The 17393-nt window shown below is 42.7% G+C and overlaps 1 protein-coding gene and 1 pseudogene across 34 annotated transcripts in view; one reads left to right on the top strand and one right to left on the bottom strand.

The window, feature by feature from the left end:
- LOC103635819 (DNA mismatch repair protein MSH5) overlaps window positions 1-17393 on the bottom strand; it is a 63567-nt gene that overhangs the window by 32359 nt on the left and 13815 nt on the right. For 7 of the 34 annotated variants that reach the window (XM_035961763.1, XM_035961760.1, XM_035961758.1 and 4 more), the window contains 13 exons: window positions 13843-13976; window positions 13733-13760; window positions 13321-13352; window positions 13186-13243; window positions 13012-13098; window positions 12466-12522; window positions 10402-10503; window positions 10244-10288; window positions 5998-6029; window positions 5588-5682; window positions 5323-5403; window positions 5182-5254; window positions 2403-2466 (listed from right to left, as the gene is read on the bottom strand). In XM_035961763.1, the coding sequence (XP_035817656.1) occupies window positions 2403-2466; window positions 5182-5254; window positions 5323-5403; window positions 5588-5682; window positions 5998-6029; window positions 10244-10288; window positions 10402-10503; window positions 12466-12522; window positions 13012-13098; window positions 13186-13243; window positions 13321-13352; window positions 13733-13760; window positions 13843-13976 (888 nt within the window). Of the gene's footprint in view, window positions 1-2402; window positions 4887-5181; window positions 5255-5322; window positions 5476-5587; window positions 5683-5997; window positions 6030-10243; window positions 10289-10401; window positions 10504-11154; window positions 11579-12465; window positions 12523-13011; window positions 13099-13185; window positions 13244-13320; window positions 13353-13732; window positions 13761-13842; window positions 13977-17393 lie in introns of those variants that run through there. The other 27 variants (XM_035961761.1, XM_035961768.1, XM_035961788.1 and 24 more) reach the window with 23 other exon arrangements.
- LOC109941552 (uncharacterized) lies at window positions 10900-11669 on the top strand (annotated as a pseudogene).

Below are 17393 nucleotides of genomic sequence, written 5' to 3'. Positions count from 1 at the left end.
GAAAAAAGCTCCATCGAGTCTCCATGTATGCTGATGATGTGGTCCTTTTCTTATGCCCAACACATGCAGATATAGACCTTACTCTTAACATTCTTCAATTGTTTGGAGATGCCTCTAGGCTACATAATAATGTGCAAAAGTCAAATGTGTATCTGTTATGACTGGAAAAGTATATTGGCGCCGGCCTAAGCAGCCAGGGGAAGATAAGCTAGACTGAGCAGATAAGTACTCAAATAAGATAGCTAGAGTTGTTTAGATTTTCCTTAAATAAAGGTAGTTTGTTTAGATCCCCTTAAAAGGAGGAAGTCTTGTTAGGCCAGGGCAATATATAAGCCCTCTATGCCTTTAGTCTGTAATCAGGAAAGACCAATCAAAGAAAGAGATTGAGTCTTGCCTCCCTGCTGTTCTCAACTCCATTGTTGCGCTTGAACCCTAGGTCAGGCGTCACCACGGCAATCTCTCACACTTCTTCCTCCAACCCTCCAACCATTAGCCACTCATACAACCTCCGTAGCCAGGGTAACTATATCAGTATCCAGTGTTCTTAAGGCGCCTAGGCGAGCAAGTGGATCAGACAAGCGCCTTAGCGCCTAGGCGGCGCCTAGGCGACGCCTAGGCGGGAATGGCGAGCAAGGCGACCAGTTCTGCCCGGGCGCCTGGACGCCTAGGCGTCGCCTAGGCGACGCCTAGGCGACGCCATAAGAACACTGTCAGTATCCTATCAGATGCTCTGATGAGGTGCTCGAAGTTCAAACCTTGATGCCATGTGGAATTTCAACCTTTCCTTGTCGTTATTTGGGGCTCCCTTTATCCTTACACAAGTTGACTAGGCAACAGTTCCAACCATTTGTTGATAAGATAGATGATCAGCTCCCTAATTGGAAGGCTGACCTAATGACAAGGGCCGGAAGAAGAGTGCAAGTTCAACATGTTCTTACAATACAAGAATGACTGTTTATTTAGCGATGGCAGTGGATATCCCATAGTGGGGTTTGGATGCTATTGATAAAATTAGAAGAGGTTTTCTGTGGAGAGGCCGCAAAGAAGCTAGAGGTGGCCATTGTCTTGTTGCCTGGGGAAAAGTCTGCCGCCCCCTAGACCTTGGAGGGCTTGGTATTTCTAGTTTCCAGAATTATGTTGGGCACTTCGACTTAGATGGCTTTGGCTAGAAAAGACTGATCACTCCCGCCCCTGGTCTGGTCTTCAAATACAAGTTCCTAAAAAGGCTAGAGCTTTCTTTTCTAAAGTAGTGACCACTGAAGTAGGGGATGGAACCAATACCAAATTTTGGAAGGATAAATGGCTGAATGGAAAAAGAATTGCAGATCTATTCCCAAGGCTGTACAGCGCAATTCCGAAGCGGGTAATCAATTGTAGGACAGTTCAGGAAGCAATTGTTAGCGCCAAATGGATTTCTGGTATCAGAGGAGTTTTGTCAGTGGGGGTTTTGACAGATTACCTTCAGCTTTGGGATTTGATTTCTGGCATCGAGCAGCAGACCAAGGTTGAGGATAAGCATATCTTCAGTATTGCCCCGAATAGTGTCTACTCAGCCAAATCAGCATATGAAGGTCTGTTCCTGGGATCTGTGACATTCGAACCCTATAAAAGAACTTGGATGTCTTGGGCCTTGCCAAAATGTCGTTTTTTTTCATATGGTTGGTTGCCCATAAGAGGTGTTGGACAGCTGATAGGTTGGCAAAGCGAGGCCTAAATCAACCGGAGAAGTGCCTTTTATGTGATCAAGAGGAAGAAACTTTGGACCACCTCCTTGTGCAATGTTCCTTCTCAAGAGAATTCTGGTACCTTTTACTCAGGAAATTTGGTCTTCATTCACTTGCACCACAGCCGGCTGCAAACTCCTTCCTGGGATGGTGGGAAGTGGCGGGGGGAGCAGTACATGGTCTTACAAAAAAAGGACTTGACTCTCTCATCATTTTGCGAGCTTGGACTTTATGGAATCATCGGAATAAATGCATTTTTGATGGCTGTAATCCAAGTATATCTTTAAGTCTCAGAGCTGCTGGTGAGGAAAGAAGATGGGAAATAGCCGGTGCAAAAGGCCTCGCTCATTTGGTTGCACCCTTGGCAGAGCCTTAGGAAGAATTGAGTAGTATGTTTTTTTATCCCCTATTGGATCTATATTTGTATGCCTGTTTCTGGCCTCCGTAAGGAGGGTCTTCTGTAGACCTTTTTTTTCCTTTTTTCTGCTTAATATATAATGGGGCGCAGTTCTCCTGCGCGTTCGAAAAAAAATTGGTTCAACGATATGTTTTTTATCTTAGAGATGCAATGAACAGGTACTTCCAATAAAATTAATATTTCTGAAGAAAACTCAGGAGACGAATTGAAACATGTAGGTAGCAATTAGTTTGGCAATATTCTCATTCAAGATCACTTACAAAGCATATCCTTTCTTTTGCACTTAGTCCATCATCCATAGCTGCAACTTTCAAGTAGATCAATCTGCAGTTTAGATATGCATACAGAGTACTACATCATCAAGTTATCAGCTTAAATATGTCATTGAGAGATATAGCAAAAATACTATGAGGCTTGGTCGTTACTAATTATGGTGAACTTTACAAGAAATTGTGCTTGTTATTTTGTTTCTTCACTTACAAGTTCCCAGAATAGAGATATACACAAAGAGAAAATTGATAGTCATAGCATAGGTCATCACATAGCTTCTTGTCCCTTTTTTCCAAATGGGCCAGACTAAGCATGTTTGGTTGTAGATGTTCAGCTAATGGAGTGTTCTGAATTCTGATTACAACAACAACAACAAAGCCTTTTTGTCCCAAGCACGTTGGGGTAGGCTAGAGATGAAACCCCATATGAAAACCTCAGAGCTCAACCCCCAAAGAAAAGAAAAGGGAGACAAAGGCAAAGGAGAACCGAAAAACGACGAAACGGGGAAACACATAAAAAGAGATAAAACCCACAAGAACCAGCAAGATCTAAAGGGGCACAAGAAAAGGTCAAACGATTGAGGAAAAGCGAAACTACAAATCAGGGTTCTGGCACGTGAATTGCACACTTCCACCCCTTCCTATCCACGGCGAGCTCTTTATCAATATTCCACTCCTTCAGGTCCCTCTTCACAGCCTCTGTCCACGTCAAGGTTGGTCGACCTCTACCTCTCTTCACATTCTCGGGACGCCTAATTATTCCGATATGCACTGGTGCCTCTTCAGGTCTTCGTTGGATATATCCAAACCATCTCAAACGATGTTGCATAAGCTTCTCCTCAATTGGCGTCACTCCTACTCTCTCTCGTATATCATCATTCCGGACTCGATCTCTCCTTGTGTGGCCACATATCCAGCGCAACATACGCATCTCTGCCACACTTAGTTGTTGGACATGTCGTCTTTTAGTGGGCCAACATTCTGCTCCATACAACATAGCCGGCCGGATTGCTGTCCTGTAGAATTTGCCTTTTAGTTTGTGTGGCATCCGGGGGTCACATAAGACACATGCAGCTTCCCGCTTCTTCAACCATCCAGCTTTAATTCTATGACTGACATCATCATCGATGTCTCCCTCCTTCTGAAGCATTGATCCTAAGTAACGAAAAGTGTCTTTCTTGGGTACCACTTGCCCATCAAGACTAACATCGCCATCCTCATACCCCATGGCACTGAAATCACACTTCATATACTCTGTTTTAGACCTACTAAGCCTAAAACCTTTTGCTTCCAGCGTCTGCCTCCACAATTCCAACTTTTGCGAAAAACCACTCCTAATCTCCTCAATAAGTACCACATCATCGGCAAAAAGCATACACCACGGTATATCTCCTTGTATGTCCCTTGTGACCTCATCTATCACCAAAGCGAAAAGATAAGGGCTCAAAGCCAACCCTTGATGTAGTCCTATGTTAATTGGAAAGTCATCGGTGTCTCCATCACTTGTTCGGACACTTGTCACAACATTAGTGTACATATCTTTAATAAGATTAATGTACTTTGTTGATGCTTTGTGTTTTTCCAAGGCCCACCACATTACACTAATTAATAAGATTAATTAGTACAACTTTGAACATCTCCTTTGTTCTTGAAGATTGGTACTAACGTACTCCACCACCACTCGTCGGGCATTCTGTTTGTCCGAAAGATGGTGTTGAAAAGCTTAGTCACCCATACTATCGCTATGTCTCCAAGGCATCTCCATACCTCGATAGGGATACCATCAGGGCCCATCGCCTTTCCTACCTTCATCCTTTTTAGCGCCTCCTTAACTTCATATTCTTGTATCCTTCGTACAAAACCCCTGTTGTTGTCATCGAATGGTTCGTCCAATTCTATTGTGGAACTCTCATTCCCTCCATTGAACAATTTGTTGAAGTACTCCTTCCATCTGTTCTTCATCTCCTCATTCTTCACTAATAGTTGGTTTGCTTCATCCTTGATGCATTTGACTTGGTTGACATCCCTTGTCTTCCTTTCACGTATCTTGGCCATCCTATAGATATCCTTTTCTCCCTGCTTTGTGTTCAACCGTTGATAAAGGTCGTCATAGGCTTGACCCCGAGCTCTACTAACCGCTCGCTTTGCAGACTTCTTCGCTATCCTGTACTTCTCTATTTTGTCTGCACACTTGTCATGATGTAAGCGTTTGTAGCAATCTATCTTCTCCTTGATAGCCTTTTGGACATCTTCGTTCCACCACCAAGTGTCTTTAACTTTCCTTCTGTTTCCTTGACTCAACCCAAACTCTTCTGAAGCTATCTTTCGGATGCATGTCGCCATCTTCCTCCACATGATGTTTGTGTCTCCCTCTTCTGCCCAAGGGCCCTCCTCGATATCTCTCTCCTTGAAAGTTTGAGCCACATCCCCTTTAAGCTTCCACCACTTTGTTCTAGTGACCTTGTTATGCTTATTCTGTTGCAAATTAATAATGTCAAAACCTCATCATCGTATACATACTACTAAAGTGAAGCAATTTTGCACCAAAGCATAACGGATTTGGTCGCTACATGTTCAAGAAGGAATACAAGAGCAATCCAAAAGCATGTCGAACAATTTAGTGTATTTGTAAATTTTGCACTATGCAGATCAAGACAATATTTGACGATCTTATATACTGATGTAAGGAATATTGTAAGCTACAGAAATAACACTTCTTACTATATTTAAGAAGTGCCAGGTTTTGTGAACAGTATATAAAGCAGCTAACCTGTGCCAGGCTTGCTCATAGCTGAATGTTGAGCTTTTCGTGAGCTTCACAACAGGAGCCTCACCGTTACCATCTGCATGATTTCATGCAAAACCATCAAAACAGAGCGATATCAGTTTGAAGAAGTGGTTGTGGCCATACCATTCCTTTGTAAAGCCGACAAAAGTGCTTCTTCTGTTTTTGTGCTTGTGTATATTGTGCTCGCTTTTGACTGAAATTTCACTGATGTAAAACCAGGATCACAAAGTGTCAGCTATATGGTTTCATTTTCCACGAATCCCAAAGGTTCATTTTCTGAATATATTGGAAAACATACATAAGTGTCTTGTTTACCATAGCAACCCCTCCGTCTATATTCCAAACAAATAGAAAGGAAACCTGATTTCTGTTTATGTGAGGAACATACCAAGATCAATCAGAGGAAATTCCCCAACGCTGTCTTCCCAGATTTCTAACACAAAAAGTTGGCGTGTATCTGAATCATAGTATGCCACTCCAACTCTGAATCGCAATAAGTAAAAAAAACAATAATTTAACTAAGCGATTCACAAAACAAACTTTAGCACTGAATATTGTGGTGCAATATAAATGATGGTGTTTGTTTAACAATATTCACAGGACTATTTAGATTGATGTCTAGTATTCACGTTCTTGAGGAAGTCTATGAAGCAGGATCTTGTAACGAAATTAAAATAGAATAGCAAGAAAACATTCAACTGAGATGGTGTACATTAAGTAAAGAAACATGTCTTATAAAAATAGTGAAAAGAACGATAGCTGATGGAAAATGAAATTAAAGCATGCATCTAGATTTACCTACGCCCTTGCATTACACAGGCCATATGAACCTGAAATGTAATCAGAAAGCCATTCAGTGAGTACAGAATAAAAAAAAAAAGTCAGCTAGAACATAAATTGACAGCCCCACAGAAAACAAATTTCGGGTTACAGTCTGACATATGAAACAACTAGCATTTACATATAAAAAAAGAGTCAGCTACAACAACAAAAATTGACCCAAAATGTATGGGTGTTACTAAGGAGTGCGTTGTTTCTGGGTCTTTTTAGACACTTGTTTCTCTCTTATTAATATATATCTGAAACGCAGTTCTGCGTTTTTCGAGAAAAAAACAAAGAAAAATGACATTGCGAATGTTGTTGGTATGCAAAATATCACTTATACTATGAAGTCATAATGTAGTTATGTTCTTGAAAGTGCAGGTTTAAGCTGAAACTGAAAGACAGGGGCGGGCCCAGTAAAGGACATGGGTGTACACATGTACACCCGAATTTTATTTTATTTTATTTTATTGCAAAATAAATCGAAGTTAGTAGGCATAATTCATGTATACACTTGCAATTAGATCACATCCGTTGTCCGATTACAAATAGCCAGGTAGCTTAGGTCAGGCTTCGAGTGCTGCTCGGTTTCGCACAACAGGAAGGGAAGAGAAGGTAGGTTAGACTTCGAGTGATGTTCGGTTTCGCACAGAAGGGCATCTGGCGACTGGCGTAGAGCGGCGACCGGCGGTGGTAGCCTACTCCTCGCCCTGATACGGAGAAAGAGAAAGCATGCGGGGAGAAATGAATAGCCGAGGTGCTGTGTGGTGTTAAAAGAGAAGGGTTTTTTTTTCTTTCCTAGTCCCTCTGCATTACTACTCGCTAAAATACGTCACAATAGCGTGTTTAGTTGGAGGAAGCTTATCTTTCCGCTCCTTAATTTTTTGTTTGGTTTATAGAATAGAATAAATTAATTCATTATTATTTTATTTCTTAAACTAATACTAATCGGTTGCTCATGTGTTACGACGGCTTACAACAATATTCACGTAAACTATTCAAAAAAAATCAAGATTTTTTATTGATTGTCTCCGCTCTCCGTATAATATTTTTTTATTTGGTTAATTGATGTTATTGTTTACTTCATTCAATATGTCTTGGTACAACACGACCAATGAAGTGAGCGATTAAAAGAGAGTTCACAACGACTGACTGAACAAACAAAGATTATAGAATAACATAATTCTACCATAAAAAGACCAAATAAGAGAAGTTTGTGAGCTTAAGTTTTTAAAATAAGCCATATGAACTCAAACTTATAAAAAGATAGATCAAAATATAGAGTGATTGCTAAAGTCAGGCATCAATAAAAACTGGATGTGCTCCATATAAATTATGCTACTTCGTAGTAATTACTAACGTTTAAAACCAACAAATAACATTTCATTTTACTGTTAGTGTGACAAATCATTGTTGCTCCATCCAATTCAGCAACCTCAAACACCATGAAGTCCATTGCGCAAATGTGATATCAGAAATGACCTAATGCTTGCAAGAACCAAGAACGTCGTGTCGTGCTTGGGCTATATCCTCGGCCCGTAGTGCTGGTCCGGCCCGACACAATTAGATTTTTTATTTTACAAAAAAAACATATATATATATATATATACAATTTATATTCAATATTAAAAACATCTGAGCATGATGTTATACTGGTTAGATAGCTTTTTTAACATTTTACGCTGATTTAATCAAAAAGGCCGACGGGCTAACGGGCCAGGTTGGCACAGCCAGCAGTCCGGCATGACGTGCCTAGGCCAGAGCTGTGGCCCGCGGACGTCTGACCCGTGCCGGACCGCCGTTTGGCATCTATAGGCGTGCACCATGTTAATTTGAAATAGTTGTGAGGAGTTTATTTGTAAACAAATGACACGAGACAATCGTTGAAACTGATGCTTTAAGTATAGTAGAGAATTAGTAATAATATGATAAATGAGTTTATTCCACTAAATTTATGGAATAGACTTAATCCATTCTAAATAAGGTGATGCATTATAAGTCTATTCCATAAATTTAGTGGAATAAACTCATTTATCATATTATTACTAATTCTCTACTATACTTAAAGCATCAGTTTCAACGATCGTCTCGTGTCATTTGTTTACAAATAAACTCCTCACAACTATTTCAAATTAACATGGTGCACGCCTATAGATGCCAAACGGCGGTCCGGCACGGGTCAGACGTCCGCGGGCCACAGCTCTGGCCTAGGCACGTCATGCCGGACTGCTGGCTGTGCCAACCTGGCCCGTTAGCCCGTCGGCCTTTTTGATTAAATCAGCGTAAAATGTTAAAAAAGCTATCTAACCAGTATAACATCATGCTCAGATGTTTTTAATATTGAATATAAATTGTATATATATATATATATGTTTTTTTGTAAAATAAAAAATCTAATTGTGTCGGGCCGGACCAGCACTACGGGCCGAGGATATAGCCCAAGCACGACACGACGTTCTTGGTTCTTGCAAGCATTAGGTCATTTCTGATATCACATTTGCGCAATGGACTTCATGGTGTTTGAGGTTGCTGAATTGGATGGAGCAACAATGATTTGTCACACTAACAGTAAAATGAAATGTTATTTGTTGGTTTTAAACGTTAGTAATTACTACGAAGTAGCATAATTTATATGGAGCACATCCAGTTTTTATTGATGCCTGACTTTAGCAATCACTCTATATTTTGATCTATCTTTTTATAAGTTTGAGTTCATATGGCTTATTTTAAAAACTTAAGCTCACAAACTTCTCTTATTTGGTCTTTTTATGGTAGAATTATGTTATTCTATAATCTTTGTTTGTTCAGTCAGTCGTTGTGAACTCTCTTTTAATCGCTCACTTCATTGGTCGTGTTGTACCAAGACATATTGGATGAAGTAAACAATAACATCAATTAACCAAATAAAAAAATATTATACGGAGAGCGGAGACAATCAATAAAAAATCTTGATTTTTTTTGAATAGTTTACGTGAATATTGTTGTAAGCCGTCGTAACACATGAGCAACCGATTAGTATTAGTTTATAAGAAATAAAATAATAATGAATTAATTTATTCTATTCTATAAACCAAACAAAAAATTAAGGAGCGGAAAGATAAGCTTCCTCCAACTAAACACGCTATTGTGACGTATTTTAGCGAGTAGTAATGCAGAGGGACTAGGAAAGAAAAAAAAACCCTTCTCTTTTAACACCACACAGCACCTCGGCTATTCATTTCTCCCCGCGTGCTTTCTCTTTCTCCGTATCAGGGCGAGGAGTAGGCTACCACCGCCGGTCGCCGCTCTACGCCAGTCGCCAGATGCCCATGTCTTCGCCGGACCTTTCCCCGGAAATGAGCACCCAACAGGTATGCCTGCCCAGTTACCAAGTCTATTAATACTACTCCCCATCCCTGGTTAGGGGCATGGGTTCGTATTCCAACACGACCAATTCTATCCAAGAGATTAAGATAATGGATACAGATGGACATTTCACTTGTATTCTAACATGCGGTGGACTAGGCCTAATAAAAATCGGCCGGGGAGGGAAAGACTACCCTCATAGTATTATATTAAGAAGAGACTGAAACATGGTCCCGGCCGAGAAAATCTACGAACCCTGGCCCCCCATCACTAGCGGGCTCCCCCCATCACTAGCGGGTTGTCACCGCCCACTCTGCAACGACCCAGCCGGAGGGTGGCGCGTAGAACGTAACCCGGCAGCGGTGGGACACAACGCGGGGATTTTTTTTAACCAAGCCCGAAATTCGTTCCCAAGGGAGATCGAACTCGGGACCTGGAGGTGCCACTCGGAAGCCTTAACCATTACACTAAAGGCCCTTTCGCCGGACTGGGACTGGGCCTGATAGAAGAATGTGTCGAAGTGTGTAATGTTTGTTCAGTCTTAAATCCTGAAGCAACAAGTTTCACAAATAATTATCTTATGAACTTTTTAACAGTACCCAAAAATCACACTACATGTATAGTGTGTAATGATATTTGTATCAGTGGCAGTCTGGCACAAAACAAGATAAGATATGACATAGATCTCTAGAGAGAGCGGGAGAAGACTAGATCATTACACCACCTGATAAAAAAACAAGTGTTGCTCAAGAAGTTTTGCAGTCAACCCATTTATTGTGCCCATCAGTACTTTTGTGCATATTTTTCTATCAAACATACAAATAAAGATCGCAATATTTCCGAACCAAAATGGAACCTGACAAAGTTTTAAACTGACCAGGTCTGACATGTAATCCAGCTCTGCTGTAATAGAAGAATTTGCCTGAAAACATAAAGGATGCACAATGAGGAAAAGGATACAATAAACACATAAAACTTGTCCAGATTTTAATATTGGATTGGTGGAACTGATGGTTCTCCCTTGGAGACTGGTACCTTTCCAATCAAATCAATGTTCATATGTTGCAACTTAATTGCCAGATGCTCTGATATTCCTACTTCAAAAATCTTGTTTATATGCAGCAGAGAGCAAATACACTGAAAAAAGGGGGAAACATATATACCATGGTTATTAAAACGGTAAAACGTTAAAACGTTATGAACCAACTTTTCAACGTTTAAACGTTTAAGCGAACGTTGAAACGTCTTTTCAGACTTGACATAGAATTTTAAATATAGAATAAGTTCATACATAAGTTGAGTTCACAAACCAAATAGCATTAGCATAAGTTCAACCACACAACACAAGTTACAACTTTCATGTATGATTAGTAACCATCATCGAACTCATCAAGATTAAGACCATGAGCATTTCCAAGGTCATCTCTCTTCACAACAGCAACATCTAATTCCATTTCCATGACCGCATTGAAAATGTAACACTTAACAGGGAACCAACAGAGTATTGTCCATTCCCCATTTACCAAACAAACCACCAGCGCTGCAGATATAAAAAATTATACACTAAGTAACTTTTATCTCCATGTCTCAAACTCTCAATAGTCAATACAAGTATACAACCAGAAAAATAATGAGGACAAACATAAGTCAGCTAGAAAGAATGGAAAAATGACCAACTATCCCAATGAAATATCAACACTAAACCCTTGCAGGGCAAGTAGGAAGTGCAGAACTCCAAACTCTCAACCAAAATTCGCTATAGAATCAGAAGAGGATGCGAGTGGGGACCTTGGGGAGAGGCAGTAGCTGGCGGCCTGCTCGTACAACCTTGGATGCGAGTGGGGACCTTGGGGAGAGGCAGTAGGAAGAGGCAGAACTCCAAACTCGAAACCCTACGGCCTGCTCGTACGACGGCGGCGGCGGTACGGGAGAGGCAGTAGCTGGCGGCAGCGGCGGCTTTGGGGGTGGCGGCGGAGGGAGGAGGGAGGAGGGGGCCGGCGACGTACCTGGAGGGCGGTGGAGGACGGCCGACGACGTCTAGCTCTGGCGGCTCCTGGGCGCGCGCGATGGCGGCTGGCAGCTCCTGGGCGCGCGCGACGGCGGCTGGCAGCTCAGACGTCTGGGCGGCTGGGCGCGATGGCGTCTGGCAGTGATGGATCAGCGGCTGCGCGCGTTGGATCAGCGGCTGTGTAAAGGCCCATTAGGCCATTAAGGCCCACAAACGCTATGAGCATAGAACGTCCATATAGCGCATAGAACGTCCAGAACGTGCGTTCCGACGTGTAAACGTCGTTTAAACGTCCAGAACGGACGTTCTACGCAGTTTTGGTAAAACGTGTGGACGTTTTATCTACTAATCGCGTTTTAGCGTTTAAACGACGCTTAATCGTCGTTTAAACGACGTTTTAATAACCATGATATATACAACAATAAGTAAATGGGGAAAAGGCAGATTTTTTTTTTACGATGACACAAATGTGCATACTGAATATACAACACTTCAGTCATAGTTTATTCAAAAAAGTAAACTTGCTAGGAAGGAGAACCATGGTATAAGTCTCCCGCTTTAAGGAAGAGGCTATTAAGGACATCCATGACCATAACAAACATCATTGGCGAAGGGGGTCCTTGACAAAGAAGGATGCGAGCTCAGGCAGTGCCAAGCAAATTAGAGACCATGTTGCACCAAATGGGAAAAAATCCTAGATGTCTTAAATCTTCTAGCAAGAATTGCCAAAGACCGAGTCAAAAGTTGTGGAGATGTCCAGTTTTAAAATACTAGGAGCCTTTTTATTATGAAGGTGTTTGATGGTTTGTCGGACCATGAGATGATTGTCATGAATGCAGCACCCCTTTATAGATGCATTCTGGTTGGCTGCCACCAATGTGTCCAAATGAGGAGCCAACCTATTTGCTAAGATCTTCATCACCAACATCACAAAGCTATGGATTAAACTGATTGGGTAAATTTCTATAACAAACATGGTACAAGCACTGCACAAGCATGCAAGGCATAAAAGTACTATTGAACTAGAAGACATCTGTCTTCTATCTTTCAGGTTAAAATGTAGGCATTTCGAATCAAGATTTTTGGGGTACCTTAAGAAATGTGTTCCAATCACTGCTTGTACAGAAGGAATTTGGAGAGTTGAACTTATACAGAAAAAACAAATATCAGGCATGAGTATTAAGAGCTCTAAACCTGAATCAACATGCTTGGAGACACTCATAAGAATAAGCACAATATCAGGTTTTAATTTTACAATCTATAAACCAAAACAATGTCTTCATTCACTATTCATTATGAGAAACAAAATGTGTACTATTTATGCTAAATTCACAATATTATAGCAAGAAAAGGGTGGGCAAAGAAAATCAGACCACGGAAAAATTTGGAAGCAAGTGTAGGGTGAAACTACCACAAGACCCAAAAAAACTCAGAAGCAGAATTTGAGGCCAATTTTTCATAAAGAGAGCATAATTAAAGCTATAAGATCAATATTCAGTTTATCTTTGAAAAGGGTCTTTCTATGACATATTGACATAGTAAAGGCCTAAAAGGGTTATGATTGTATTATAAGTTCACAACCAAAGAAGGTACAAATAACACCACATTAAAATTTGTATGTGTTGCCAGCTTACAACCTGAAGCATGCGGGGAACATCTCTGACAGACTTTAAAGTCTCACGCAATGCAGACATTACTTCTTCACAGCAAAGAAAGAATGTTATCTGCCATTTCTAGGAAAACAGTACAGAAAACTAATGGTGCCTAGTGGGCAATTGGGCATCAAGAATTGAGAAAGTGAATAAGGATACTGTGTTGAGGCGATTATTTATGGCATCAATATCAATTATAGGACGTAGGAACCATGCCCTGACACCAAAAATGGAATAGTTATACAAACTTGATTTACCATTATTGCAATCATTATTATCAGAGGTAAGAGATACCTCAAGAGGCGTCTTCCCATTGGCGTGACACACTAAATTCAAAATACAGTCAGTGCTTTTCAGAAAAGAAGTAAACAAAGAAGGGCTTGTTTGGTAATAATGTTTCTCAAAACCATGGTTTTATAATACTATACTTTGCAATTGTTATGACAATACCATAGTCTTGGCTAGCTCCCCTATTGTTTGGATACAACATTGTAAATTATGGTATTTAGACAAAAGCTAGCCATATTATGAAAACTTTGGGTTAGAGTGTAGCTTCCAATACTCCAAAATTACCATGGTATCATGGTTTTGAAAAACGCAACCAAACACCTCATAGTATAAAATACTACAGCATTCCTTTAGCCATGGTATTGCCTAGAAACTATGAAAATAATTTACTTCCAAACAAACATGAAAGAGATTTTACCTTGTTGAGCATGCCAAAAACTGAGAACCTGTGGTGCGTCAATATTATTAAAAATTGGATGCCAGCCAAAAGCTAGCACAAAAAAACTTGAATCCATGAAAAATTCTTACCCTTCTTTAGCCCTTCCAATTCCCATGTAACTAGGGTGTTTATCTACTTGAAAAATATGTAGTGCTTCATGAGCAGTTGCATCAAGTTTAAGGAACTTGTCTCTGTGAGTATAAGTCAAGGCATTCAATGCTAGCTAAAAATAGGTAGGAGAAAGTCAACCTGTTAAAAATGTGTTCAATGCATATTTCCATAATATTATAATATATATATATCCATAATTATTTATCATTTTGAGTATGTCCATATATTTATTTTAAGATACTTTAAATTCTACCGTGTGATTTTTTTGCGCAAGAGTCCATATTTTTAATATGTTATCATAACATTGTTACAGTAATATATAAAATAAGTAGTGCCATGTTATGACCGGCAGCCCAACAGCCCTAATAAAATCAGCTAGTTTGTTTAGATGGATAAGCATCAGTTAGTTTGTTTAGATGGATAAGTATCAATTAGTTTGTTTAAATGGATAAGCCTTAGTTTAGAAGGCCTAGATAGAGTTGGTTAGTTTGTTAGGGGCTGTTATCACAATCTATATATTGTACCCCTTTGGTTAAAGAAATAAGCAAGCAAGTATCTTGCCCATGCTTGCCCCCAACTGGCCAACTCATCTACGCGTCTACCGGTGTCGGTGTTTTGACCCGAGGGTCCTAACCAACTAGTACATTTGTGTTGTGTGCTCTTGTCCCGGATGGTTAATGCAAGAAGACACGCAAGGTTTATTCTGGTTCGGGCAAGAGAAGGCCCTACATCCAACGGGGGAGGGAGACTTGTATTATCTTGCACCTAAGTGCCCGTAGTAGGGGATACAAGCAAGTCGAGAGGAGTGAGTCCCAAGTCTCTAAGTATGATTGAGGCGAGTGCCAATATCAGGAGTGAGGTGAGTCGTGTGCCGTGAAGTCCTACCATATAAGGCCTCGGGCTCCTCCTTTTACAGTCGCAAGGAGGCCCAGGAGTACAGTGGTGATCATGATGTTGTTGTGGTCAGAGGAGATGTGTCCAAGCCCTGTAGCGGCATGGCCGGCGGGATGGCTCCTGTCCTTGTGTCAGATCCCTGTAGCGAGATGGCCCTCGTCCTTGTGTCGTCTTTTGGTCAGAAGAAGGACACCCGATCCCTATAGCATGTCCCTTTGACTCGGTAGAGAACCGAGGATGGGTTCGAGAGCATGGGCATGCGTCCAAGCCCTAGCCTGTACAGGGTTCGGATGAGACGTTTTCCCAAGTGTGTCGAGTCTGAGTGGTTGAAACAGTGCTTGGCATGGTCTTCTACGAGGTTCGCGGGAGAGTAGGTGGCATTCAATGCACGTGCTCCCCTGCTGGGGCAATTGGCTGAGGCTGGGCTCGAGCGAGCTGGAGATTTCTCCTAAGACCGATGTCGGGATTAGATGTTACATGTAGTCAGGGTGGTTGAAACATTGGTCGATGTGGGGGAATAGTGCCCCGTATTTGCGCCCTAACCATCGTCGTGGGCGGTAAAGGTAGATTAGACCGTAGTCGTGTCATCCTTTGTTGACTTTGGTACCCTCGGCGGGGCAGGTGAACGTACAGACGCACGTTCTGGGATCGAAGTGGTTGGCCGAGGCAGGTAGCTCCCTGAGCGTCGCACGAGACGCCCTCGCGCGAGTCAAAAATGCACTGCTCATCTGGGGTTGGCCTCGGGCGAGCCGTGACTGCATCTCCCGCCCAAGGTTGGCCTTGGGTGAGCCATGACTGTGTCTCCCGCCCAAGGTTGGCCTCAGGTGAGTCGTGACTGTGTCTCCCGCCCGGGGTTGGCCTCGGGAGAGTCGTGACTGCAGCTTCCGCCTAGGGTTGGCCTCGGGCGAGCCGTGAATGTCTCCCGCCCAAGGTTGGCCTCGGGCGAGGCGTGACTGCGGCACTCGCCCAGGGTTGGCCTCGCGCGAGTTGCGACTTAGGTCCCTCGGACCTTTGTAAGGTTGGGAGCGTGTTTGCTTATGACCCCTTCTTACTCAAGCGTCTAGGCACTTTAGGATTGTGATCTGGGTACCCCTAATTATGGTACCCGACAACTGGCTACGCCATCCCCTACGCGGGCACCGTCGGCTGGGCCAGCGGCTGCTACCTTCACCCCGGCAGCTAGGGATGGCAATGGACACAGATTACTCGCGTGCCCACGGGCACAAACCCTATAGGGTGCGGTTACAGTCCACTCATAACGTATGTATCATCTGACGTTCGGGAAGGATTGATCGCGTGGAGGAAGAGCTTCGTCGTGCGCTGATCGTCACGGTTGTTGGGGAGGAGGGCCATGGTTGCGCCATGGAGATTATGGATGCGCTGGCCTTGAAATTTGATCTTCAGGCAGATACGCTCCATCTCTGTCGTGCTGCGCCAAACTCCTTCCTCATCTTCTTCCCTTCGGTGGAATTGGCGGAGCGAGTTGTTGAAAATGGATAGTCGATTCTCGTGCCCCCTTTCCGTTTACATGTTAGAAGATGGTCGCATCATGCGTTTGCTTCTGGTGGAGGTGCCTTGCCCGTGCTTGTCGACATCGAACTCCAGGGGATTCCTGCTCTCTGGGAGTTGGAGACTGCAGAAGCTTTGCTTAGTGCTCACTGCTTGGTTCAGGGATTGCTCTTGGGTTCTTCAGATAACACAGATATGTTTGCTTTCAGATTGAGGGTTTGGTGCTTCTCGTCGGAATCACTGCCTGATGTTTTGTATCTCCATGCCGTTGAACCAAGGGTCAGTGTTGAAGATGGGTCTTGGTTTCCACGTTCAATGGTGTTCAAGGTTGCAGTGAAGATTCTTAGTTCTGGGGGCGTTTCGGGTGAAGACCAGTCACCCCCCTTTCTACCTGATTTTGGTGAAGATGATCGTGATCGCCGTAGGCGGAGGCCACACCTGCAAGATCCCCCAACTTCATCTGCTAGGGTCTCTGCGCTCTCTCGGCTAGGTCCGCGCATTACTTCGGCGAAGGCGGGTGGCGGACCAGTCGATGCCATTTCCCCTCTGACGACCTCGGTGGAGAGGGTGGCACATGTGCCCCCCTGCTGGGAGTGCCCTCTACCTCGGTGGTATCTGTTCCTGGCCTGGATTTGGACCCAGTTGATGTCCATTCTCTCCCGATGACATCGGTTGAAGAGATGGAGGCTCCTGGATCTCCTGTCTCCATTGATCCGGACGTGGTTCGGGATCCAGTTGATGCCCATACTCTCCCGTTGGTCTCGGTTGCAGAGGTGGAGGCTCCTGGGTCTCCAGTTTCCAATGTTCCTATTCCTTTGGCCGCTTCGGATGATGTGTTGGTGCCTATTGATCAGCTAGGTTCTGGTGTTTTAAATGGGTCACGTGAGGGATCGACTGTTTATTTGGCGCCTTCTTCTCCCCTGAGGAATAATCTGAATCCTATTGCTGATTCTTCAGTTGCACTGCTTGTTCCTGGGAATCATGAGGTTGGGGCTCATCCTGTCAGTGTGAATGTTTTTACTCAGGTTGGGGTTTCTGTATAGTGCAATGTTTGGACAGAAGAATCTCTGAGCAGATTGTCTTCGGTTTTATTCAACCAGTTGGAACGTGCTTGGAAGGATAATCC

The sequence above is a fragment of the Zea mays genome, chromosome 8 (genome assembly GCF_902167145.1).
Source record: "Zea mays cultivar B73 chromosome 8, Zm-B73-REFERENCE-NAM-5.0, whole genome shotgun sequence".
Classification (NCBI taxonomy): Eukaryota; Viridiplantae; Streptophyta; class Magnoliopsida; order Poales; family Poaceae; genus Zea; species Zea mays.
This window is presented reverse-complemented; position numbering and strand designations above follow the sequence as displayed.